Consider the following 25,416-nt stretch of genomic DNA (forward strand, 5'->3'; position numbering starts at 1 on the left):
AGCCTAGCAGTACAAAAACATGCAAATGCGAGTAGATCAACAGGTACCACTTTGGCGGGAAGGTATACAGTCATGCCGGCCATATGACGTTGGCGGTGTCTACAGACAACACCAGCTCTTCGGCTTAGAAATGGAGATGAGCACCACCCCCCAGAGTCAGACATGACTAGACTTAATGTCAAGGGGAAAACCTTTACCTTTTATAGAGTTGCCCTAGAGGACATAGAAATACCTAGAGAAAACATTTTTATCACTTTTGCAAATATGTTGGCTTGAATGTACTTACCACACAATGCAAATGAAGGAACTGTATCATCATTCCCAAACAGCCTCTACTGGACATCTGAACTTGAAAATATTAGACTACATTTCCCAGAATCCCTTGCCCAAAGTCCTGGGGTAATCCAAACTCTACAGACACCTTCATCGGGCACAAAGAGTTGCTCTCCAAGAGTTGCTTTTTCATGGTAATGGTGACAGGGGATGAAAGGCATAAACAAGAGTCCCTTGTGGCCTCTGTTGACACGCAGGAGACTTTCCCTTCCAATAATCTCTAAGGTTGCGTACATCTTCAGGAGAGATGGCCATGGAACTCTTTCATAAACAGGGCTGTCTTCGAAGACCTTTGTGAGCAGCATTGCTAACTGAATTCCTTGGTACACATTCTGGGATCCTGCTTGGATGTGGAGGACGGTGAATGGGGAAGCATCCTGGTGCAGCAGCAGAGTGCTACTTCCCTTAAACTAACATGTTTTTATTTAAAACAAAATGTGAACAGGGATTGGGCATCACCCCAAGGGAATCTCTGTGGGACTGTGGAGACCTGGGGCCCTTTCAAACTACATTATACAATGAGCCCTTGGAATCTAAGTTGTTTTTTTTTCAGGAACCCCATGGATAGCAAAATCCATGAATGCTCAGATCCAATTATATAGATTAGCACAATAAAATGGTGTAAAAAGGGACACCATTTTACTAACATATTGTACACAATGGGATTTGTACATCAATGGATGTTGGAACCAACTGACAGCAGATACTAAAGATCTACTGTATATATTTATATTTTCTGATCTTATGTGTGTGGTACTCTAATTATGATTATGAATATCTTATGGCACAATTGACAATTACACACAGTAACATGGCTCACCTTGACTCTTCAGCCATAGGTTATATGGTGAATGTAATTGGGGTGTTTTTAACTTCACATATCTTACCAGGGAGAAATACACATTCTTGTAGGTGTGTTAAAAGTGCAAGAGCAAGGAACAGCTCTTGACAGAATCCAGTCAACTGTTAATGTATTGCAGCTCTCATTATCACTAGCCAACATAAACCAATGATAAGAAATTATGGAAATTACAGTCTAAGGATGTGTGAAGTGCCATATGTTGTCCACATCAGTTCTGGAGTGTGGCATAATTCCTCAAGCAAGAGATGTCCCACAGCATGAGATGAGATGGGAAGAGGATATACTAGCCTTGCTATGGCAAGTATTAAAGGATAGGAGACCATGTTGATAGTGCTAATGATGCCAAGACTTACAGAGAAGTCTGGGAAAGTGTGGGGAGGGGATTCCAATGCCTACCAATGGCTAATGGCTAAATGGACTCTCTATATTTAGAGGCAGCATACCTTTTTATACCACACACTAGGGAGAAACATTACGTCTACACTCAAAAGCAAAGTTTTCAGAAGTTACTTTTGGAGCTGCAACTGACATGAGATTTTCTAGAAGAAAACACTGAGATGTTATAAAAGGTGCAAATAAGGAGGATATTCTCAAGATTAGAGTATTACCTACCTTCAGGTAGATTTTGGGATCTTTGATTTGGACAGTTGCCTCTCTGGAATGGCGTGCTTCTAAGAAGAATGGCTTACAACAAAATGCAACAGCACAGAGAAAGGCCCTGCCCCAAGAGAGAAGTAGCAGTGAGCAAAACACCAATCCCGGGAGATACCAGCTTAGCAACACATTCATGCTGATGCTCCAACTGCGTCCCTCTTTTACTTGATGTTTTAAGTAGCAAGTGCTGGTTATAGTTTGGGTTTCAAGTAAGAACAGAAACCTTACTTCCTTACTCAAAAATTTTTCCAAGGCATTTTTCTAAGGTTTGGTTCTGAGAGGAGAGTTTAACAATTGCCTATGCAGATGGTACAGTCTCTTTCTCTGGATGCCATCAAAAAGTGGCTGGGTAGCTTCTCATTGAGGATGCTGTCATTGGATCTGCTGCATTGGATAAAAGGTTGGAATCCATGGTGTATGGGGCCTCTTCCAACTCTTATGACTCTATATGTCATTAAAAAATTGCAGGTCAGAGCTTGTGATCATCTACGCCATCTCACTATGGGTTTGTCTAATCTAACAAAAGACATGCACAAAATTGTCAAGAATACCCCTAGAAAGGTCTGTGGAGGAGATGGTTAACAGAACCAGAAGAACCATAGTTTGCTGTTTTGACCTGCAGCTTCTTAGGAAATGAGAAATGGTTGTCTGTTGCCTAACTCTATCTAATAGTAAGGCCACTCCTGAAAATCAGTAAAGAGAAAAGGAGCCCTTGATGGCACAGTGGGTTAAACTGCTGAGCTGCTGAACTTGCTGACTGAAATGTCGGCGATTTGAATCCAGTGAGTGGGGTGAGCTCCCACCATTAGCCCCAGCTTCTTTCAACCTAGCAGTTTGAAAACATGCAAATGTGAGTAGATCAATAAGTACCACTTTGGCAGGAAGGTAAAGGCACTCCATGCAGTCATGCTGGCCACATGAACCAGGTGTCTATGGACCACGCCGGCTCTTCGACTTACAAATGGAGATGAGCACCAACCCCCAGAGTTGGACACGACTAGACTTAATGTCAGGGGAATACCTTTGCCTTTACTAAAGAGAAAAGATAAAGGCTATGAGATATCTTTATTGGGCTGCTGAAGAAACAAGCAAAAAACTTGGTAATATTGGAACTGGTCCAGATTTGTACAATTCAAGAAGTGGTCCAGCATGTTTTTTAACACAGAGCTCCCACATCCAGTGAGCAAAGCTAGGAACGATGATTGTTGTTAGATATGGCAAACCAAACACCTGCCAGAAGGATGAACACAGTGATGCTTAGCAGGACGATGACGGCCACTCGTCCTCCAGAGGCACCTCGGAAATCAGTCTCTATGGACCGGAAGCTACGGGGTAGATCTAAATAGGGGGAGGAAAGGATCAAAATCAAAAAGATGCACATGTTCTTTGCATCTGAAGAACATGAAGACATCAAGATGATGGAAAGTCAAGCCCTCCTCTCTTCCCACTGCAGCCTCATCCCACCATCTCACCTCGTGTATGGAAAAGCTGGGACCACTTTGTAGCAGCAAGGCGACACTGGGCTTGATTGTAGAGAACAAAGCGGACGCTGTCCAAGTGAAGGAAAGAGAGAGAATGGTGGAGGGAAGGCTATTTAACTATCTGTAGGACCTACATACCCTAAAGGTACCAGATCATTTCTGGTCTTGGAAGTTAAGCAGAGTCAAGACTGCTTAGTACAGTGATGGGCGAGCTTTTGCGCTTGGTGTGTCAAAATTCACCAAAAAACCTAGCATGACTTGAGTGGTGTGTCACTTTGAGAGAGAAAAACCATAATTTTGCAATATGTATAGTTTAAATAACAAAAATGTATAATTGTAATATGTAACTGTATTTAATAAATCAAAAACTATTTAATACCATTATTTCCATGTACAACAATCTATGGTACCTCTTGCAGTTTCCACGTTGATTTCTCTCTATTCTAGTTTCAATGTAGTCATGAATAATGAATAATATAATAATAATATAATAGTAATAATATGATAATATGCTACAATAATAATAGAATAATAACAGAATGATATAATAATCTCTCTCTCTCTCTCTCTCTCTCTCTCTCTCTCTCTATATATATATATATATATATATATATATATATATATATATATATAAAAGAGTGATGGCATCACGGCAATTCACAAAACAACAAAAGTACAGGCCCCCCAACCTCAAAATTTGACAACACAACCCATCATCCACGCCTCAAGGTTGATACAACAAAAAGAAAAGAAAAATAAAGTCCTAATTAGAGGGAGAGCAATATTTGTTTTTTATCCAATTGCTGCCAGTTTAGAGGGCTAATCTCTGCCCACTTGGTCGCCTAGCAACCGACTCAGCCAAGGGACAGCCAGGTTTCAGTTAGGGGACAGGCAGATTTAGGCCTCACTTAGACTTCTTCCACAGATTATCTAATTTGCACTGGATTATATGGCAGTGTAGACTCAAGGCCCTTCCACACAGCTATATAACCCATTTAGAATCTTATATTATCTGCTTTGCACTGGATTATCTTGACTCCGCACTACCATATAATCCACTTCAGTGTGCATTTTATACAGCTGTGAAGAAGGGGCCTCATATAATCCAGTTCTAAGCAGATAATATAAGATTATCAATATACAGTAGAGTCTCACTTATCCAACGTAAACAGGCCGGCAGGATAAGTGAATATGTTGGATAATAAGAAGGGATTCAGGAAAAGCCAATTAAACATCAAATTAGGTAATCATTATACAAATTAAGCACCAAAACATCATATTATACAACAAATTTGACAGAAAAAGTAGTTCCATGCGCAGTAATGCTATGTAGTATTTACAGTAGAGTCTCACTTATCCAACACTCGCTTATCCAATGTTCTGGATTATCCAACGCATTTTTGTAGTCAATGCTTTCAATATATCGTGATATTTTGGTGCTAAATTCATAAATACAGTAATTACTATATAGCATTACTGTGTACTGAACTACTTTTTCTGACAAATTTGTTGTCTAACATGATGTTTTGGTGCTTAATTTGTAAAATCATAACTTAATTTGATGTTTAATAGGCTTATCCTTAATTCCTCATTATCCAACATATTCGCTTATCCAACGTTCTGCCAGCCCGTTTATGTTGGATAAGTGAGACTCTACTGTACTGTATTTACAAATTTACCACTAAAATATCACAATGAATTTAAAACACTGACTACAAAAAACATTGATTATGAAAAGGCAGACTGCGCTGGATAATCCAGAACATTGTATAAGCGAATGTTGGATAAGTGAGATTCTTCTTTAATATGAAATAATTACTGGGATAGAATAATGCAGAACAATATAATCTCTAAAACCAGGACAGTAAATAAACAGGGGAATTCCACACAGGAAACAATCAGGGCCAGCTAACACCTCCCAACAAAGTATTCCCATCATCAAAGTCTGGCAAATCCTCTGTTTTCTCAGGGCCACAGACAGTAGAAGCACATAAAATATCGCAAACAACATCACTCTGAAAACAAGGGAATTCCAGACAGGAAACAATCAGGGCCAGCTAACACCTCCCAACAAAAAAATCACTCAGGGAGGAAACAGCCAGGCTTTAAAGCTGAAAGGCCATTACATCCTAATCATTTTTCCTAATTGCAGCATTCATACTTGCCTCCAACAGACAAAAAAACCAATCAGAAATATTGTATATTCACAAGCTTTAAGAAATAATATCCCCTGATGGCGCAGCGTGTTAAAGCGCTGAGCTGCTGAACTTCTGGACCGAAAGGCCACAGGTTTGAACTGGGGGAGCGGAGAGAGCCCCCACTGTTAGCCCCAGCTTCTGCCAACCCAGAGGTTCAAAAACATGCAAATGTGAGTGCATCAATAGGTACTACTCTGGCGGGAACGCCGCTCCATGCAGTCATCCCACATGACCTTGGAGGAGTCTACGGACAACGCCGGCTCTTCGGCTTAGAAATGGAGATGAGCACCAACCTCCAGAGTCAGACATGACTGGACTTAACGTCAGGGGAAAACGTTTACCTTTACCTTAACTACCACCAATTCCTCAATACTTTATTTCCCATACCACCAGACTTTGCCACAGCAACGTGTGGCCGGGCACAGCTAGTGTGTGTGTGTGTGTGTGTGTGTGTGTGTGTGTGTGTGTGTGTATATATATATATATATATATATATATATATATATATATATAAAATGTAATGTGCATAATTCCCATGGAGTAAACAACAAAACTACTGGACCAAATCACACCAAATTTGGCCACAAAAGACATTGTCATCCAGTCAATCTGCATGCGGCAGCATGTCAGCAAAAATGGCTAGGTGTGTCAGTGCTGACACGCGTATCATAGGTTGGCTATCACTGGCTTAGTAGTTGCATAGAGGACCACCAATGAATACCAGGTGCTGTGAGCTGTATTTCAGAGAAAGGAAGTGGGAAAACTGCCTTTGACTATTCCTTACTTAAGAAAACTCTATGAAATTTTAATGGGGTTGCTGTAAGTCAACTGGCAACCTGACAGTATACACTTTAACACCCACTTACCTGTACCCATGGCCAGGAAGGACTGGTTTAGTGCAGCTGTCATTCAAGCAAACTAAGGTGGGTCCCATCCCATAAGCAGCAGTGTCATCTACCACTGGACTACATCGGGGCACAGGAAACCGCTGACCAATCTTGTAAGTACTGTTAGATCCTAGAAAAGAAAAAAAGTACAATCTGCTCCCGAAAATAATCTACCACCCACTTTTCTAAACTGGAGCCCTCCAGACGTGTTGCATCACAAATTTTTCCAGTCATTGGCAAGAATGCTTATTGTTAGTGGGATCTGGAGACCAACATCTGGAAGGCAATCAATTTTCCTGTCTCATACAACATACCCTCCAACATTTCACAGATGAAAATCAGAATATGCATGTTCAAGCGACATCACAGTATGGTCGCAATGAAAAAAAGTACACAGCCCAACAAAGAAAACCACAATATTTCTTGATGTCTTGGTTTTTAGGCCTATTCCTGGGGTTATTTAGGGCGCTGATTCAGAAAATTGCATTGGATAGACCACATCAGCTCTAGTTTCCTAGATTTGATTGAATACATAATGGAAAGTTTGTATCATAAATCTGTGCTTTAGGTATGAAGTACAGTAGAGTCTCACTTATCCAACATTAATAATAATAATAATAATAATAATAATAATAATAATAATAATAATAATAAAAACTTTATTTATACCCTGCCACCATCTCCCCGTGGGGACTCGTGTCAAGGACAGAACGCCACAAGATTCAAAGTAACAGAGTTTATTAGATTACAGAACTCAAAAATGCCCGTAAAACACAAGGGCCAGGCAGTTTTTGCCTTTAGGAGCAAAAAGGGGCAAAAGTAAATGTTCAAAAGATAAACCGGATTAAACCGGAGTTTAATCCGGGTAAAAACAAACTGCTTGCTTCAGCCTGGGTATAAACGAAACGAAAGCCAAGGAACAAAAGATACAAAGAATGCAACTAATTGGCAGCAGATTCCTCTCTGCTGCCAACACTGTGCTTAGAGTAACTTGCGTCGCTCCCCCACACACACAGCAGACAGGATCTCCAACACGAGTAAATCAGCCAAGGATTGTAGCAGTTGAGTAGACCAGTTCCGTTCCGTAGATCAAAGCCAGAAGCAGACGTTTGTAGTTTTTCCAAGTCCAAGAAGGGGGGAAGACAAGCCGTGGTCAGTTCAGTCCGAGTTCTCAAAGCAGGAGATGGCGTCCGTCAAGAAGACGACGGAAGGTCAAGCTAATAAGAGTAAGCACAGGTTTGCACAAACAAATGCCCACACAATCCCTCCCGCCGTCTGACCCTGGATTCCAAACAACTTACGTCACAGCACAGGAAAGCACACAAGTCTTCAGGGAAGCGTCCCACACACACACGGATCCCAAGCGTTTGCCCAGATTACCTTGCCCAACGCAATTTGCAATTGCTCTCAAGCCCCATTTTATGCCAGTTACAAATCTTCATCACTGTCAGCTGTCCTCCTTAACCCGGGCGTTTCCTCATCACTTTCCTCGTCAGAGCTGGAACACCTCTGACTACGCCCAACAGCATCTCCAGCTGTGGATCCCGTCCCATCCCTCCAGCTAAACCATGGGTCTAATCCTGAAGGTCCCCATTCATCTTCTGTCCCATCATGGCCAGTGGCACCCACTTCCTCCCTTACCCGAGTCCAATCCATCTCATCCTCCTCTGAGCTAACCAGCCCCTCCTCCATTCTCTCCGTAAACCCTTCGAAAGACTCCTCGTCAGATGGTGCTGCAAATATGTCTCGCAGTCTTTTTCTCTCTCGCTCCTCGAGAGTATCTGACTCTCGAGGAGTCTTACGCCCACGTCTGTCAGTAACAGAGCCATGAGGCTCAATCATAACACTATCCCCTCTCACAAAGGCCTCCTCCCCCGATGGCGGAGAAGTGGCAGTGATACCCTCCGCTATAGCACCACGACGACTAGAGGTATCAAGTTTCAACAGCGAACGATGAAAGACTGGATGGACCTTTAAACTAGACGGTAAACGCAAACGAAACGCAACAGAAGAAATCTTTTTAACGATAGGAAAGGGACCCAAATACCGAGGCGCAAACTTTCCCCCAGCCTGTTTAATATGTTTGGAAGATAACCACACCAAATCCCCTTCTTCCAACTCCTCCCCTGCCTGCCTGTGGCGGTCAGCCTGAGTCTTCTGCGTTGCCTTAGCTTCCAACAGTAAGCGACGGGCAACATCATGCAATGCAGCCATTTCCGAAGAGCGGTACACAGGGTCCGAAGAGACCACATTGGTCGACGGCGCCACACCTCCCCGTGGGTGAAAACCATAAGTTAGCTCAAATGGCGTATGCTGACTAGACGTGTGCACCGCATTGTTGTAAGCAAATTCCGCCACCGGTAACCACTTTACCCAAGCCGTGGGTTGATCTAAACAAAAACAACGCAGATACTGCTCTAAGAGCCCATTAACCCGTTCCGACTGTCCATCCGTTTGCGGATGGAAAGCTGAAGACACGTTTAACTTAGTCCCCAAACACTCATGGAAGTGTTTCCAAAAGCGTGACACAAATTGCGGAGCCCTATCTGAAATAATCACCTCGGGTGCTCCGTGCAAACGATAGATGTGCTTTGTAAATAGTAAGGCCAACGTAGGGGCCGCCGGAATGGTTGAACAAGGAATAAAATGAGCCAGTTTACTAAATAAATCCACCACCACCCAAATACAAGTATAACCCCCAGACTTAGGCAAATCTGAAATAAAATCCATGGAAATGATTTGCCATGGCCTCTCCGGAACAGGTAAAGACGATAACAACCCTCTAGGGCGCCCAACAGGCGTCTTACTCTGCTGACAAACGGCGCAGCTGTCACAAAAGCGCAGAATGTCTTGCCGCATCTTTGGCCACCAGTAGCTCCTGGTGATAAGCTGTACGGTCTTGAACCTGCCAAAGTGCCCAGCCATGGGTTCGTCATGGTGGGCTCTAATCACCTCCAACCTGAGGGTCCCCACTGGTACGTAAACCTGCCCCCTACGCACCAATACCCCGTCTTGATCCTGGAGATGCGGCAGTATGGTACGGTTACCTGCAGAGAGCAGCATCAGTTGCTCCTGAGTCCACACATCATCCTTCTGAGCCTCAAGGATCTGGTCATGTAACCCAAGCTCATTATCTACAACACACAGAGAGGCAGTAGGCAAGATGGTCTGACATACTACCTGCTCATTGGTCTTAAATTCCGGCTTGCGGGATAAAGCATCGGCCCGCAAGTTTGCCTTCCCCTCCACGAACTGCACCTTGAAGTTAAACCTGGAGAAAAACAAAGCCCAGCGGATTTGACGCTGGTTTAACTTCTTTGCTGTTTGCAAGTGCTCTAAGTTCTTGTGATCAGATCTGACCACGATCTGGTGCCGTGCCCCTTCAAGCCAGTGCCGCCACACCTCAAACGCCACCTTAATCGCCAACAACTCCTTCTCCCATATGGTATAGTTCTGCTCGAAGGGTGTTAGTTGCCGCGAGTAAAATCCACAGGGACGCAAGGTCCCTGAGGAATCCTTCTGAGACAATACAGCCCCCAACGCGTAGCTAGAAGCGTCCGCTTCTACCACGAACGGTCTGTCAACATCAGGATGGGTTAGTATGTTGTCCGATTGAAAACTAGACTTTAGTTGTAGAAACGCCTCGTGAGCTTCCCGCCCCCACACAAATGGCTGTTTCTTGCGCAGAAGCTGCGTCAAAGGTACCGTGAGCTTTGCAAAATTCGGAATAAACTCCCGGTAGTAATTAGCGAAACCCAAGAACCTTTGTACATCCTTCTTAGTCTTCAGCTCCTGCCATGAGTTGACGGCGTCAACCTTATGTGGGTCCATTTTAAGTTCCCTACCTGACACTACATGACCTAGGAACTCCACTTCAGGCACATGAAAGACGCACTTGGAAGCCTTGGCGAAAAGCCCATTAGCCCGCAGTCGGTGCAGAACCTGCTTGACATGTTGACGATGTTCTTTCTCGTCCTTAGAAAAAATCAAGATATCATCCAAATAAATCACTAAAAATTGGTCAATTAGGTCCCTGAACACATCGTTCATGAACCTCTGGAATACCGCAGGAGCATTACAAAGCCCAAAAGGCATGACTCGGAACTCGTGGCATCCGAAACACGTGTTAAATGCCGTCTTCCATTCATCCCCTTCCCGTATACGGATTAAGTTATAGGCCCCCCGCAGGTCAAGCTTGGTAAAGACCTTAGCCCCTTGCACCCTTGATAACAGTTCCGAGATTAAAGGCAGCGGGTACCTATCCCGAATGGTGTATTTGTTTAGGATCCGATAATCGCAGACCAACCTAAGTTCCCCAGTCTTTTTGGCTACAAAGAATACCGGTGCCGCAGTTGGAGAACTAGATGGGCGAATAAACCCCTTGGCTAAATTTTCATCTAGAAACTCCCGCAAAGCTTGCCTTTCCGGTACAGTCAAGGCATACAGCCTCCCTGCTGGCAGTTTCGCACCTTCTGCCAACTTGATGGCGCAATCATATGGCCTGTGCGGTGGTAATTTGTCCGCTTCTCCTTTACAAAATACATCAGAGAACTCCCCATACTCAGCAGGCACTCCCTCCATATCAGAATGAGTAACATTTAGAGTGCAACAATCCTGCCTCTTTAAGATCACTTTACGTGTTGCCCAATCTACTTGTGGGTTTACTACAGCTAGCCAATCCATCCCCAGGATCACATCATATCTAGGCAAGCTCGTAATATCCCACACAAACGTTCCCGTTACTCCCTGCACCTCCCACGTTACTGCTGAGGTTTCATGGTTAACCACCCCAGTCTCCAGCAGTCTCCCATCTGCTCCTTCCACCCACACGTCGCATGCCTTGCGCACTCTAGGAATGCCATGCTTCTTAGCAAACTCAATATCTACATAGGAGACCGTAGCCCCTGAGTCCAGCAGTGCCAAAGTAGAAACAAGTTCCCTTCCCCCAACAGATAATGTAATGGGTACGAAAACATGCTTCCTCCCCTCAGTTGACTGCTTGAGGAGCCCTAGTGCGTTGGACTCACGTCGCACTAGGGCTGGCCTTTTCCCGAAAGCTGGGAAGGTTTCACATTACAATTTTTGGCAAAATGCCCAGCATTCCCACAGTACAAACACAAGCCCAGCTGCCTCCTACGGCTCTTTTCCTCTGTAGACAGCTTTTTAAAGACCCCAAGCTCCATGGGCTCTTCCCCCATCACCACAGGTGCCCTGGTTACATGCATGGGTGGCGCACACATTGCTTTTGAGTGTTTACGAGCCTCGAACCTTGCGTCTAAACGCAGCACCTTAGCTACTAAGGCGTCCCAGCTTTCAGCCGGCTCCAAGCGTGCTAATTCATCCTGGAGCATATCACTTAACCCGGCAGTAAATAAAAGCATGAATGCATTTTCCCCCCAATCCAGCTGGTGGCGATACAGGTTAAACTTATTTAAGTAATCCAAAACAGTCCCCTTTCCCTGTTTCAACCGATACAGAGCCCACCCAGCGTTCTCCGTGCGGAGAGGATCCCCAAAAGTATCAGTTAACAACTTTTTGAAATTATTCAAATTGTCCTTGACTGGGTCATTTCCCAAAATTAAATTAGTGGCCCATTGTCCTGCGGGACCGGTCAACAAACTCAAAATAAAGGCCACCTTGCTAGTGTCTGTAGGAAAAGCATGAGCACTGAGCTGAGAAAAATAAAGCTCCACTTGTGCCAAAAAGGTTGGCAACTTGCACCTGGTTCCGTCAAAGCGTTCAGGAGTCAAAACATGTCCTTTCACAGCCTGAGCTGTTTGGATAACGGTAAAAGCCGTTTGCAATTGGTCTACTTTGGCCCTTAACTCATCCATCGTCTTCCTGACGGGTTTATTGCTGCAATAAACTTTTTATGGGCGTTGGGCAATCTGTCAAGGACAGAACGCCACAAGATTCAAAGTAACAGAGTTTATTAGATTACAGAACTCAAAAATGCCCGTAAAACACAAGGGCCAGGCAGTTTTTGCCTTTAGGAGCAAAAAGGGGCAAAAGTAAATGTTCAAAAGATAAACCGGATTAAACCGGAGTTTAATCCGGGTAAAAACAAACTGCTTGCTTCAGCCTGGGTATAAACGAAACGAAAGCCAAGGAACAAAAGATACAAAGAATGCAACTAATTGGCAGCAGATTCCTCTCTGCTGCCAACACTGTGCTTAGAGTAACTTGCGTCGCTCCCCCACACACACAGCAGACAGGATCTCCAACACGAGTAAATCAGCCAAGGATTGTAGCAGTTGAGTAGACCAGTTCCGTTCCGTAGATCAAAGCCAGAAGCAGACGTTTGTAGTTTTTCCAAGTCCAAGAAGGGGGGAAGACAAGCCGTGGTCAGTTCAGTCCGAGTTCTCAAAGCAGGAGATGGCGTCCGTCAAGAAGACGACGGAAGGTCAAGCTAATAAGAGTAAGCACAGGTTTGCACAAACAAATGCCCACACAATCCCTCCCGCCGTCTGACCCTGGATTCCAAACAACTTACGTCACAGCACAGGAAAGCACACAAGTCTTCAGGGAAGCGTCCCACACACACACGGATCCCAAGCGTTTGCCCAGATTACCTTGCCCAACGCAATTTGCAATTGCTCTCAAGCCCCATTTTATGCCAGTTACAAATCTTCATCACTGTCAGCTGTCCTCCTTAACCCGGGCGTTTCCTCATCACTTTCCTCGTCAGAGCTGGAACACCTCTGACTACGCCCAACAGCATCTCCAGCTGTGGATCCCGTCCCATCCCTCCAGCTAAACCATGGGTCTAATCCTGAAGGTCCCCATTCATCTTCTGTCCCATCATGGCCAGTGGCACCCACTTCCTCCCTTACCCGAGTCCAATCCATCTCATCCTCCTCTGAGCTAACCAGCCCCTCCTCCATTCTCTCCGTAAACCCTTCGAAAGACTCCTCGTCAGATGGTGCTGCAAATATGTCTCGCAGTCTTTTTCTCTCTCGCTCCTCGAGAGTATCTGACTCTCGAGGAGTCTTACGCCCACGTCTGTCAGTAACAGAGCCATGAGGCTCAATCATAACAACTCGGGGCGGCTTACATGGGGCAAAGGCCCAAACAACATAAGGACAAAATAAAAGCAACATAATACAATCACAATATAAAACAGATAAAACAGTAATGCAATATATCAATTAAAACAACAATACAGGATAAAAAATTACATTAAAAACACATGAAAGGTAAGGCCATAATAAATACAGGATAGATTATTAAAAACCCTCTGGGTTTTTGCTTATCCAATGTTCTGGATTATCCAACGCATTTTTGTAGTCAATGTTTTCAATACATCGTGATATTTTGGTGCTAAATTCGTAAATACAGTAATTACTACGTAGCATTACTGCATATTGAACTACTTTTTCTGCCAAATTTGTTTTATAACATGATGTTTTGGTGCTTAATTTGTAAAATCATAACCTAATTTGATGTTTAATAGGCTTCTCCTTAATCTCTCCTTGTTATCCAACATATTCACGTATCCAACGTTCTGTCGGCCCGTTTATGTTGGATAAGTGAGACTATACTGTAAATCGATTTTCATGTAGTACACTTTTAATTGTAATATGTTTTCTTCATGATTAAAATATATTAATTGAAACACTACAAAATATCCAGATTATTTACAGGAAAGCAGATTGAAGAGTGGCATATGGCATATGTTCTATATCTCACATATTGGAGCTGATAGCAGAAAACTGGTGACATTTTGGAAACAGCAGGACAGATATTCCCAGAAATAGGTCTATCATTGGATGCACCAAAATGTATGGTGCTGTTGATTAGGAAAAACACACAAATTAGGAAAAACTGCAGCAGTTTGCTTTTGCCTGAGCCTACTAGTTCCACCCTTTTCTCCCCAATCCCTCCCAGCTGACTTCAGTGCAAATTGATCACAGTTTGTCTCACCTGAAGTTAAGACAAAAAAGGAAAACAGCAGGAGGAGAAAAAAACTGAAACATGGTAAAAAGTTGGATGATAGAGGATTCCAGACAAGAAACCATCAGGGCCAATTAACACCTCCCAACAAAGGAAGCAGCCAGGCTTTGAAGCTGCAAGGCTATTCAATGCTAATCAAGCTGGCCAATTGCAACATTCACACCTGTGTCAGACAGACAAGAGTTCTTTCCCCCACCCTGAACATTCCACAGGTATATAAACCCCACTTGCCTAGTTTCCAACAGACCCCACAATTGCTGAGGATGCCTGCCATAGATGTGGGCGAAACATCAGAAGAGAATGCTTCTGGAACATGGCCACACAGCCTAGAAAATTCACAGCAACCCAATGATTCCAGCCATGAAAGCCTTTGACAACACAATACAGGATTATTTGGTCTGTCCTTGGCCAAGTTAGAACAGTTGGAGGGTATGATATGATTACAACCCTCAAAGCAACTGAGCCAGGAATTTTACATGAGTATGAACATCATACTCATGAGTATGCTCCCAGTGGCACAGCAGATTAAACTGCTGAGCTGCTGAACTAGCTGACCGAAAGGCCAACGGTTCGAATCCGGGGAGTGGGGTGAGCTCCCACTGTTAGCCCCAGTTTTTGCCAAACTAGCAGTTTGAAAACATGCAAATGTGAGTAGATCAATAAGTACCGCTCTGGCAGGAAGGTAGCAGTCATGCCGACCACATGACTTTGGAGGAGTCTACGGACAATGCCAGTTCTTCGGCTTAGAAAAGGAGATGAGCAGCAACCCCCAGAGTCGGTCACGACTGGACTCAATGTCAGAGGAAAACCTTTACCTTTTATGAACAACAAAGCAAGCAAGATCAAAGCCAAGCCGAAAGAACTTGTAATGGGCAACTTCTCAAATTATTCCACCCTCCTGACCCACCACTCTTGGAATACCTTCAGCCTTTGCTTCCACCAATAGGGTTGCTGTCCAATGAGAAGCCTGACTAGGATCTAAAGTCTCTCTGGTCCATTGCTCATATAGGCAATAGGCAGGACGGAGCCAAAGGACGGTGGAGAGTCTGGAATCCGCATGGTACAATGATATCGGATAATCTGAGGCGTAGAGGAGAAGGGAAGAGAGGTCATTTTTGCTTCAGTTTCTTTGTTAAACAAGATTTGCCAAAATTCACAACATTTAAATGTGAAGGAAAACAACTCACCAAGTACCAACAGGGAAGCCGACCCTGAATATAGCAAACAGGTTACCAAAAATGGCAGCATTAGCCGCTCCATCTTTGAAAAAGAATTGACAAACTCAGTGAAAGACTCTCATTTGTATATAACTAGCTTTTCCAAGAGCACAGGCAAAATGTGTGCCTTGGAAAAAAGGGGTGGATAGCAAAGGAAGGAAAGAGGTCTAATTTAAAGGAGAAATGACTCATTAGGAAGAGAGCAAAAAAAAAAATCAACCAAACAGATGTTTGTAGAACCTACAGAGAACTGCATTTGAAGGGTGCATCTACATTGTTGTGTTAATACAGTTTGACACCGCTTTAATAGTCATGATTTAATGCTATGGGACCATGGAAGTTATAGTTTGGTGAGGCCCCAACACTGTTTGGCAGAGAAGGCTAACGAGCTTGTAAGAATAAAACTTCTATGATTGCATAGCACTGAGCTATGACCATTAAAGTGGGATCAAACTGCAGTGTAGATGCACCCTAAGTCCTAGATGAATTTTATTAAATTTAATATGATGTAATTTCATCATAATTACTACATCCCATATTCTAAAACAAAGGACTGTACTTTTCGTCTATCTGTGAGCTATCTGTATTAATGTTATTTGTATGTGCTGTGGGGTTGAAAGTTGTTGAGATCACCTTCTTTCTAAAGGCTGGTTGTGTGTGTGTGGAAGTGTGGGTGTGCTGGGCTACAAGTCAAGCGCCCACTCTCCAAACACCAGTGACATCCCACAGCAGGGCACATCCGAGGGTGGTAGCCAGATCCGTTAATTTATGAAACTAATGTAGCATTTGGCTCTGCATCTCTGAACTCTAAACCCAATTAGTTGCATTGGGGTCAGGCATTGACAGCTGAATTGCTATTGATACCTCCCAGCAAAGTTGTCGTATGAATCTCTGATCAAAAACACTGAAGTCATTTCCTTTCTGATAGGCGGACCAGCGTGACATAGATATTTTGAGCCTTGGACTATTGTTGTCGAGCCACGATGACAATCCTCCCCCCCCCCCCCCCCGAAAGATCTATAGTTCACCAAGTACTCCATAATAAACATATTATTTTAATTATTTTAAAATAATTGTTGAACTTTCGCTAGTTCGAAGTATTTGAGATCGGGAATGGACTGGCAGCAGCTTCACACACACACACCCCTCCAAGACTTTATCATTTCTAACCATTTAATACATTGTATCTGCTTCCCTTGCCTTTCTCTATAACTTGTATTTTTCTGTGTACTGTAGCAATTTCTTATATAAAATATATAAACTTCTTTATAAAATGTAACAATATGTAGCCCAGAGATAGTCACCTTTCCATAACTCTGCTGAGGTATTTCTGTGAAAACAAGAAGGTTTGGCAAACACCTCTGACTGTTTCCCAAGCCTGGTAATCATCAAGATTCATCTCTATATATAAAAATATAATGTGGCACTTTTTTATGGAGTAAACAGCATAACCACTGAACCCAATCACACCAAATTTGGCCACAAAAGTCATAGTCATGCAAGGTATGTCTTTCAATAAAAAAACTAGAAAAATAGTCCAAATTACAGAGGATGAGAAAGAGCCTTTCTCCCACTAACGGACAGTTAGAAAGGTAGGCTCCGCTGCCTTTAGCCCCCCCCCCCCTCCCGGCTGCCTTTGGGCCCCGCCCTCTTTGTATCCTAGCAACTCCCTCAGTCAAAATGGCGCCCAGAGTAGAGACAGAGTGCACTTAGGCCTCATCCACACTGCCTATAAAATACAGATTATCTGATTTGAACTGGATTATATGGCAGTGTAGACTCAAGGCCCTTCCATACAGCTATATTACCCAGAATGCCAAGGCAGATAATCCACAGTATCTGCTTTGAACTGGATTATCTTGGGTCCATACTGCCATATAATCCAGTTTAGTGTGGTAGCTGTGTAGAAGGAGCCTCATATAATCCAGTTCTAAGCAGATAATATAAGGTTATAAACAGAATATGTAATAATTACTGTGGTATAATAATACAGAACAATATAATCTCTAAAATCATGACAATAAATAAAGAGCAACACTCTGAAAGCAGGGAAATTGGGAATTCCAGAAAGGAAAAAATCAGGGCCAACTAACACCTCCCAAGAAAGGTTTCCCCCAGGCAGGAAGCAGCCAGGCTTTGAAGCTGCAAATCCATTAAATACTAATCAAGGTGGTTAATTGCAGCATTCATACCTGCCACACTGAGACTATTAATTGCTATTCAAACTTGCCAAGCAAGGATTCTGCAAGGTAGAAAGTGGCCAGGCTTGCAAGCAGCAAGGCTATTCAGTGCTTTTCAACCTGGCCAACCAAGATTTCCCTTAGGTGAAAAACCCCCAGGCTTTGAAGCCACGAGGCTACTCCGTCCCATTCAACCTGGCCTAGCAAGGATGCCCTATGTAGAAAGCGGCCAGGCTTTTAAGCTACAAGACTATTCAGTGCAATTCAAGCTGGCCAAGCAATGATTCCCCTACAAAGGAAGTAGCTAGGCTTCAAAGTGGCTCTTTGATTGAGGATGCTACTCAAACTACTCCAAAAAATGGCCAGGCTTTGACTCTGGCTGAACACGGTTCGAATTCCTGTGCAGCTGCGAATACACATTGACTGGCCTTGGTCAAGTCACACTTTCTCAGCCTCAGAGAGAGGAAATGGCAAGCCTTCTCTGGACAAATCTTGCCTAGGAGATCCCATGATAGGTCTACTTTAGGGTTGCCATAAGTAGAAAATGACTTGAAGGCACACAATAACAACAATAAAGAAAACATTGTCTACAAGTTTCCAGGAAAGAAAGAAACAGTTATAGCCAATGGGCACAAATATAGTGATGGTCCTTGTCATAAGGGTCTCTTACATCAGTTATCTTCAGAAATATTAGGAAAACCATCTTTGAGTATTGCCTGCCTCAGAAAACCCTATGAAATTCAACAGGTAATTTAAAGGTACAGTAGAGTCTCACTTATCCAACATAAACGGACTGGCAGAATGTTGGATAAGTGAATATGTTGGATAATGAGAGATTAAGAAAAAGCCTATTAAACATTAAAATAGGTTATGATTTTACAAATTAAGCACCAAAACATCATGTTATACAACAAATTTTACAGAAAAAGTAGTTCAATACGCAGTAATGTTATGTTGTAATTACTGTATTTACGAATTTAGCACCAAAATATCACGATATATTGAAAACATTGACTACAAAAATGGCTTGGATAATCCAGAGGCTTGGATAAGCGAGTGTTGGATAAGTGAGACTCTACTGTATATGCACAAACATGGAGTTATAGGTTTGGGGAGTTTGTCCCATATGTAGTGATCCTGGTACATATTGAAGGCACTTTGCATCTCAGAACTTGCTTTTGGTTAGATATACTTACTTCTGAAAAAAATGTCACAATCTATACTATGTTTGTCCAGCTGCCCAAGAGAAAGTTTTAACTTCCTGCCCAAGCCATGGTGACAGCAATGGTGGCTTGTTAGTGTGTTCCACTGTTCCCGTTAACAAAATCAATGCTAATGAGGCCTGGAGAGGAGTGAGACCACCCAGACGCCCACCCTCCATCGACAACCATGCGCTGAATCACTCGGCAATGCGCTCCAGGTTTTCATTAGTGACGGTGTCTGCCAAGACCTTTCAATCAGGGTCGAGGGGAATCCGATAGCAGTTGGTTAATAATGAGAAACAAAACAAAAAGGGCTGGTTTAATTTCCTTGCCTTATTAATTTTCCCTTCTTCCACGCATATACATAGACTGCAAAAACCTTCATACTTTTATGTCCGACTTCTACGCTCATTTTCCTATGTGTCCATGTCTCCAATGGCCTTTTAACCTCAGCATGTTAACTGGACCTTGACATTTCTTTGCATTTACAATCTCTTTCTGTCTTTCATTTGCCCATTCCTTCTTTATGCAGGCTTCTTGCTCCAGTGTTATGAAGGTGGACAAATGGCTCTCTCTGTTGAAAATATCCACAGTGCTGTTAAAAGTAATGGTGTAGGAAATGCAAACATGATATTTGCTCTTCTACTGGATAGATTTTTTTTGCTCCCAGTTTGTGACTTACTGAAATGATGGGTTTGTGAGAAGACTTGCAATGTGATTATTATTATTATTATTATTATTATTATTATTATTATTATTATTATTATTATCATAATCATCATCATCATCATTATCATCATCATCATTACTGCTACTGCTACTGCTACTGCTACTGCTACTGCTACTGCTACTGCTACTATGGAGTTCCTGGTGGCACAGCAGGTTAAACTGCTGAGCTGCTGAACTTGCTGACTGAAAGATTGGCGGTATGAATCTGGGGAGTAGAGTGAGCTCCCACTGTTAGCCCCAGCTTCTGCCAACCTAGCAGTTCGAAAACATGCAAATGTGAGTAGATATATAGGTACCGGTCTGATGGGAAGGGAACAGCGCTTCATGCAGTTATGCCAGCCACATGACCTTGGAGGTGTCTATGGACAATGCCGGCTCTTTGGCTTAGAAAAGTAGATGAGCTCCAACCCCCAGAGTTGGACATGACTAGATTTAATGTCGGGGAAAACCTTTACCTTTACCTTACTACTACTACATCTCAGGAACAATATCCTGGGGCAAATATTTCATCATAGGATCCACCATGCAACTGCATCTCACATAATTGAAAAAAATCTTCATTATACCTTGGCAGATTGATAATGATAAGCAGAATTATTCCAGACTGAGAGTTATGACCCTGGAAATGTGGTGTCTGTATGGGTTCAACAGTGACAAGTAGCTGGATTAATCTGGTGCAGTTGAAAACAGCAGTTGAGTCTTATAAATAGAAATATTTACTTTTTTCGGCAAGTAAATTTTTATTAGTATGTAAGGAATGGATAGACATGTGGCATAAGCTGCTCATTCCCTGTAATACAAATTGCTAGTCTTTTTATTGATATTGTTTTATTTATTATGACATTTGCTTCTCAGCAATTTCGTTTCCCTTCCTTCCTTCTTTTTGGTTCTATTTGCTATGTATTTGTCCATCTTTCTGTCTCCTCCTGTACAACAATCTGTATGGGTCTGTCTATTTTTCTGTTCACTTCCATATTTCATCCTAGAAACTTTCCAATTTGCTCTGACTTTTACTCTCATATGTACAAGTCCTGTATATACATACACACGGAGTGTGATCTTAATTTGTCTCATTATTTTCTTTATTGGAATGACGTGGGCCAATCTATTCCAACCTGATCCATTCCATCTTTCCCATCTTCGAGGCATTGACTTGACTTCCCATTGATCTAGACCCCAACGCCTCCATAGAGCTCCAGTTTTGCTGCTTGCATCACAAGCAAAGGAAGAGGGGGTTATAAATGCCCCTGAGGCAGATCGCTGGAAAAGGAAACCCAATTCGGCTACGAGAAGTCTTTACTGTATTGGCAAGTCACTTAGGTAAGAATCCGGTGTGTCCATAGCAAGTGGAGGGAAGTGCTCTGAAGCAAGGAGGGGAAAATTTTATATGTAGACCTGCTTTAAAGGAGCCAACATTGAACTTTTTTTCCAGGTCATGTTTCCTCCTCCTTCTTCTTCTTCTTGATATTAACAGCAATGAAACGGACAAAAGAAACTCACAAAGGTCTCTGGATCATTGTAGTCATCCTCAACTCAAGTTGGCTGCTGACTTCAGGGACCTTGCTTCCCAAACTGAATAATTCAGGCAGGTAGGTGGACATTTTCAATAAGAGTTTACTCTTCCTATCTTGATATACTCATTCTAAATCTATTAACTTTGTGAGCCATTGGGTTAGGGTTGCCAGACTGAAAGAGCTCGTGTATCTTTAACTTCAGCAAGTGTTACTTGTTCCCTGGTTTTGTAAGATTATTTTCCCTCTTCTTCACAATCATTCAACATATAGGAACTTTTCAACTGGCAATCCTAATCTAGACTGCCATTTACATTACATGAAATTTGGGTATATGTATGTGCGATAGTGTTAAAATGTAAGTTAGATAACTTAACAAGGTCCTGCTAAAACAGTATCAGGGATTGGGTTGCTGTGAGTTTTCCGGGCTGTATGGCCACGTTCCAGAAGCATTCTCTCCTGACGTTTCATCCACATTTATGGCAGGCATCCTCAGAGGTTGTGAGGTCTGTTGGAAATTAGACAAGTGGGGTTTATATATCTGTAGAATGACTGGGATGGGAGAAAGAACTCTTGTCTGCTTGGGGCAAGTGTGAATGTTGAAATTGGCCAGCTTGATTAGCATTGAATGGCCTTGCAGCTTCAAAGCCTGGCTGCTTCCTGCCTGGGGGAGCCCCACTTGCCTAGCTTCCAACAGAGCTCACAATCACTGAGGATGCCTGCCATAGATGTGGGTGAAACGTCAAGAGAGAATGCTTCTGAAACATGGCCATACAGTCAGGAAAACCCATAGCAACCCAGTGATTCTGGTCATGAAAGCCTTCAACAATACACTATCAGGGATTGTTTTTAAGAATTTGAAAACTTGTAAAATTTAATTCTATTTTAATATTCATATTTGTGGGTTTTATAATGTTTCAGTTGGGTTTCAGTCCTGAGAGAAAAGCAGGGTCAAAATAAATATAACAACAACAACAACAACAACAACAACAACAACAACAACAACAACATAATATGACAGAAAAGGGAAGTAGAAAAAGCAGAGAAATGTAGTTAACTTGAGTAGCTCTTAAAATAAAGTTGTTGGCTTGATTTTGAATGCGGACATGCTGCTTCCCAGCACCTGCTTTATTTTTTGACACCCCCCCCCCCCCATTTTTATATCTTCTGGCTTTCCTTCATGTTCCAAAAAAGAGTTCTTCGTGAAAAATCAAAAAATCATTTCAAGGAAGTATGCAGCCTTAGTTATAATGTACAGTGATTTTCACTCACATTTTGCATGATATCTTAGCAAATGCTACTACAAGATGTAAAAGTAGCCACCAAATTAGATAGTTCTAGGGAACTCATTAAAATCAACTTACATTATCCATTGCTACAATCTTTGCTTCCAAGTCAGCTTGCAGGGAGGCCACTTGCTATTTATGCATTTTCCCGAGTAAGTCAGTCTTGGATGTCCTGAAATAAAATTCAGTTTCAGAAACAACACGGATGATAACTGGAGCAATTCAGGTGGAATTGCCCCATTTCCCAAAGCAAAATCCAAATCAGGTCCTATTTTTTTTGTTAGGGAGACCTCTATAAGTTGGGTGATTCACAGATGGACCCTCCACCGCCTTTATTGGACCATTAGTTAAGGTTATATGGTTCTCCATATAACCTTAACAGGGCGAGCAGCCCCCGATGGCGCAGTGGGTTAAACCCTTATGCTGGCAGGACTGATGATTTGAAGGTTGAGTTGCTGACCTGAAAGTTGCCAGTTCGAATCCAACCCAGGGAGAGCGCAGATGAGCTCCCTTTATCAGCTCCAGCTCCATGCGGGGACATGAGAGAAGCTTCCCACAAGGATAGTAAAAACATCCGGGTGTTCCCTGGGCAATGTCCTTGCAGACAGCCAATTCTCTTACACCAGAAGCGACTTGCAGTTTCTCAAGTTGCTCCTGACACACACACACACAAAAAAGCAGGGCTTTATGGATCCTTAGTAAAAGACAGTAAAATTGATGATGGAAAAGCAAAAATGTAACAAATATTGTGAAACTACATAATATACTACTGGGTATTCAACCCCCTTAAGGATATTTGCTTGGAAAAATATGGAAAACTAGGGGTGCTACACTGTAAAATGAATGCAGTTTGACAATACTTTAACCACCATGGCTCAATGCTGGGAAATCTTGGGAGTTGTAGTTCTACAAAGCCTTTAGCCTTCTCTCTCAGAATGTTGGTTCTTCACCTATCTACAAATCCTATGATTCTATAGCATCGAGCCAAGGCATTTAAAGTGGTGTCAAACTGTATTCTTTCTACAGTGTAGATGCATCCCTGGTTCTGTAGTCCTCTAACAATGGGTCTTGGAAAAAAGTTTATTCTCGATACTTTTTGTCCCATCAGGCTTTGGAAGCGTGAGGCATCCCAGTATACTCCAGGAGAGAGCAGTGATGACCTCAAGGTCTCCCTCTTTCCCTGGCATATCCGCAGCCCTTCTATCACACTGCGTGACTGGAGCCTCAAGTGGATGTCTTCAGATGTCTCAGCGCCGCAGGAGGAGGACAGCAAAGATCACGGAGAAGACAGGACCTCCCACCTGTGGGACCCAGTGAGACAGGAAGGTGCCTTTCCTGGGGGCCAAAGGGCGATGCTGTATCCCTCCGGCTGGGTTCCAGGATGGGGTGGGAAGCGGAGCATTGTGGTCGCCGATGACACTGCCTTCCGGGAGAAAAGCAAGATGCTGACTGCAATGGAAAGGCAGAAGTGGCTCAACTCCTACATGCAGAAATTCTTGGTGGTAAATTCTAATTGAGATGGGGCAGTGAACTGACAAGGGGCAAAGTCAATGGCAGGTGGAATGAGAGACAAGTTAGCTGTCCTGTACGACTCCTTTATCCATTGGAGATGCATTTCTGAACTTTCCATGGAAAAAGAAGACCATGGCTAACAGCAAACCCTACTAAAAGGAATGATTTCCAATGGAAGTTACCATAGATCAAGCCTTAGAGGACCCATAAAATTCCTAGAAAAGTATTTCCTCTAGAATGTGTCTGGTTCTCCAGGGTGACCCTATGGCAGTGGTTCTCAATGTGTAGGTCCCCAGATGTTTTGACCTTCAGCTCCCAGAAATCCTAACAGCTGGTAAATTGGCTGGGATTTTTGGGAGTTATAGGCCAAAACACCTGGGGACCCACAGGTTCAGAACCACTGCCATATGACATGCTTCCAGTAGAAGCATGTGTGGAGGAACACCTATCTGCATAGTTTGCCAGATGCAGATAGCTGGAACCACAGGTATTCATCTCATGGGTATGAGGGCCATACTGTATTGCACAACTCACTAGAACCCTTTAATAAATATGCCAGGATATGTGATTGAATGGCACTGCATAAGAAGGCTTTCTGGCACAGCAATTCTTTTGATGCACAAGAGCAGGGATGGGTGACTTTCCATCTTCAGGGTTCACCTTGGAGTAGTTGAAATTCACTGGTTTATTGCAACTCTGTAGTGCAGGAGGGTGATAGAGCATTCTTTTGGACTATAGGGTCCTTGTAAAACTGATGGGCAGCATGTCTAGTCTTTCAGAAGGACAAAAAGGAAAAATACTAGTGGAAGTGATACCAAACCACAAAACCAGGCACAAGCATTCCACAAGCCCAACCCAGGAATGGTGTTGACATAGAACAGTGGTTCTCAACCTTTGGGCTTCCAGGTGTTTCGGACTTCAGCTTCCACAGTTCCTAGCAGCTGGTGAGCTGGCTGGGATTTCTGGGAGTGAAGTCCAAAACACCTTGGGGGCCCAAAGGTTGGGAACCACTGACATAGAAGATCCAGGTTCAAATCCGCTCGTCCTTGAAGATTCCTTCCTCTCCATCTAATTATTATTTCATCCTTACTAACTCATTAGAGTTGTTGCAAAGATACAACTGGGATGAGTAGAGATGAACTGTGTGTGCTGCCCTGAGCTTCTTGAAGGAAAATGTGGGATACTATATAGATAGATAGATAGAGAGAGAGAGAGAGAGAGAGAGAGAGAGAGAACTAAATATAAGATTGCCAGTTTCGATCTGTCTCAAGGCAACTGTGTTTTGCTATATGCCTGTAAAAATGTTACCTGCTAATTTCTGTACAGCTACTCAATTAAAAGGGCACAAGCATGCAAGACATCTGGCGTCATTTTCCTGAACTAAAGAACTCAATTTATTGTCATGGATGCT

The 25,416-nt window shown here is 43.0% G+C and overlaps 2 protein-coding genes across 3 annotated transcripts; one reads left to right on the forward strand and one right to left on the reverse strand.

Annotated features, from left to right (window-relative positions):
- Positions 1–2,895: 2,895 nt before the first annotated feature.
- Positions 2,896–15,736, reverse strand: LOC100560003 (uncharacterized). Its single transcript, XM_003226183.4, has 5 exons — positions 15,556–15,736; positions 15,290–15,448; positions 6,395–6,545; positions 3,322–3,398; positions 2,896–3,187 (listed from the first exon to the last, which is right to left on the reverse strand). Exons 1-5 carry the CDS (start codon positions 15,626–15,628, stop codon positions 3,039–3,041), a joined length of 609 nt encoding a protein of 202 aa, XP_003226231.2. The 5' UTR covers positions 15,629–15,736; the 3' UTR covers positions 2,896–3,038.
- Positions 15,386–25,363, forward strand: pth2 (parathyroid hormone 2). Of its 2 annotated transcripts, none has more exons than XM_008118903.3 (4): positions 15,386–15,476; positions 20,870–21,016; positions 21,129–21,285; positions 23,602–25,363. In XM_008118903.3, exons 2-4 carry the CDS (start codon positions 20,938–20,940, stop codon positions 24,008–24,010), a joined length of 645 nt encoding a protein of 214 aa, XP_008117110.2. In that variant the 5' UTR covers positions 15,386–15,476; positions 20,870–20,937; the 3' UTR covers positions 24,011–25,363. The 2 variants fall into 2 exon arrangements, with proteins under 2 accessions (XP_008117110.2, XP_062813234.1); XM_062957164.1 differs by having other exon boundaries at positions 21,171–21,285.
- The last annotated feature ends 53 nt before the right edge of the window (positions 25,364–25,416 follow it).

The sequence above is a fragment of the Anolis carolinensis genome, chromosome 6, assembly GCF_035594765.1.
Source record: "Anolis carolinensis isolate JA03-04 chromosome 6, rAnoCar3.1.pri, whole genome shotgun sequence".
Taxonomy (NCBI): domain Eukaryota; kingdom Metazoa; phylum Chordata; class Lepidosauria; order Squamata; family Dactyloidae; genus Anolis; species Anolis carolinensis.

What these genes read in the sequence shown, in the direction of transcription:
- LOC100560003 (XM_003226183.4), bottom strand. Translation starts at nt 15,628, where the DNA reads ATGGAGCGGCTAATGCTGCCATTTTTGGTAACCTGTTTGCTATATTCA. An exon ending in GGCTTCCCTGTTGGTACTTG is followed by an intron (nt 15,449 to 15,555) that starts GTGAGTTGTTTT and finishes TCTACGCCTCAG; the next exon opens with ATTATCCGATATCATTGTAC. An exon ending in CCAGCTTTTCCATACACGAG is followed by an intron (nt 3,188 to 3,321) that starts GTGAGATGGTGG and finishes CCCCCTATTTAG; the next exon opens with ATCTACCCCGTAGCTTCCGG.
- pth2 (XM_008118903.3), top strand. Translation starts at nt 20,938, where the DNA reads ATGCCCCTGAGGCAGATCGCTGGAAAAGGAAACCCAATTCGGCTACGA. An exon ending in TGTATTGGCAAGTCACTTAG is followed by an intron (nt 21,017 to 21,128) that starts GTAAGAATCCGG and finishes CTTTTTTTCCAG; the next exon opens with GTCATGTTTCCTCCTCCTTC. An exon ending in AAACTGAATAATTCAGGCAG is followed by an intron (nt 21,286 to 23,601) that starts GTAGGTGGACAT and finishes TTGTCCCATCAG; the next exon opens with GCTTTGGAAGCGTGAGGCAT.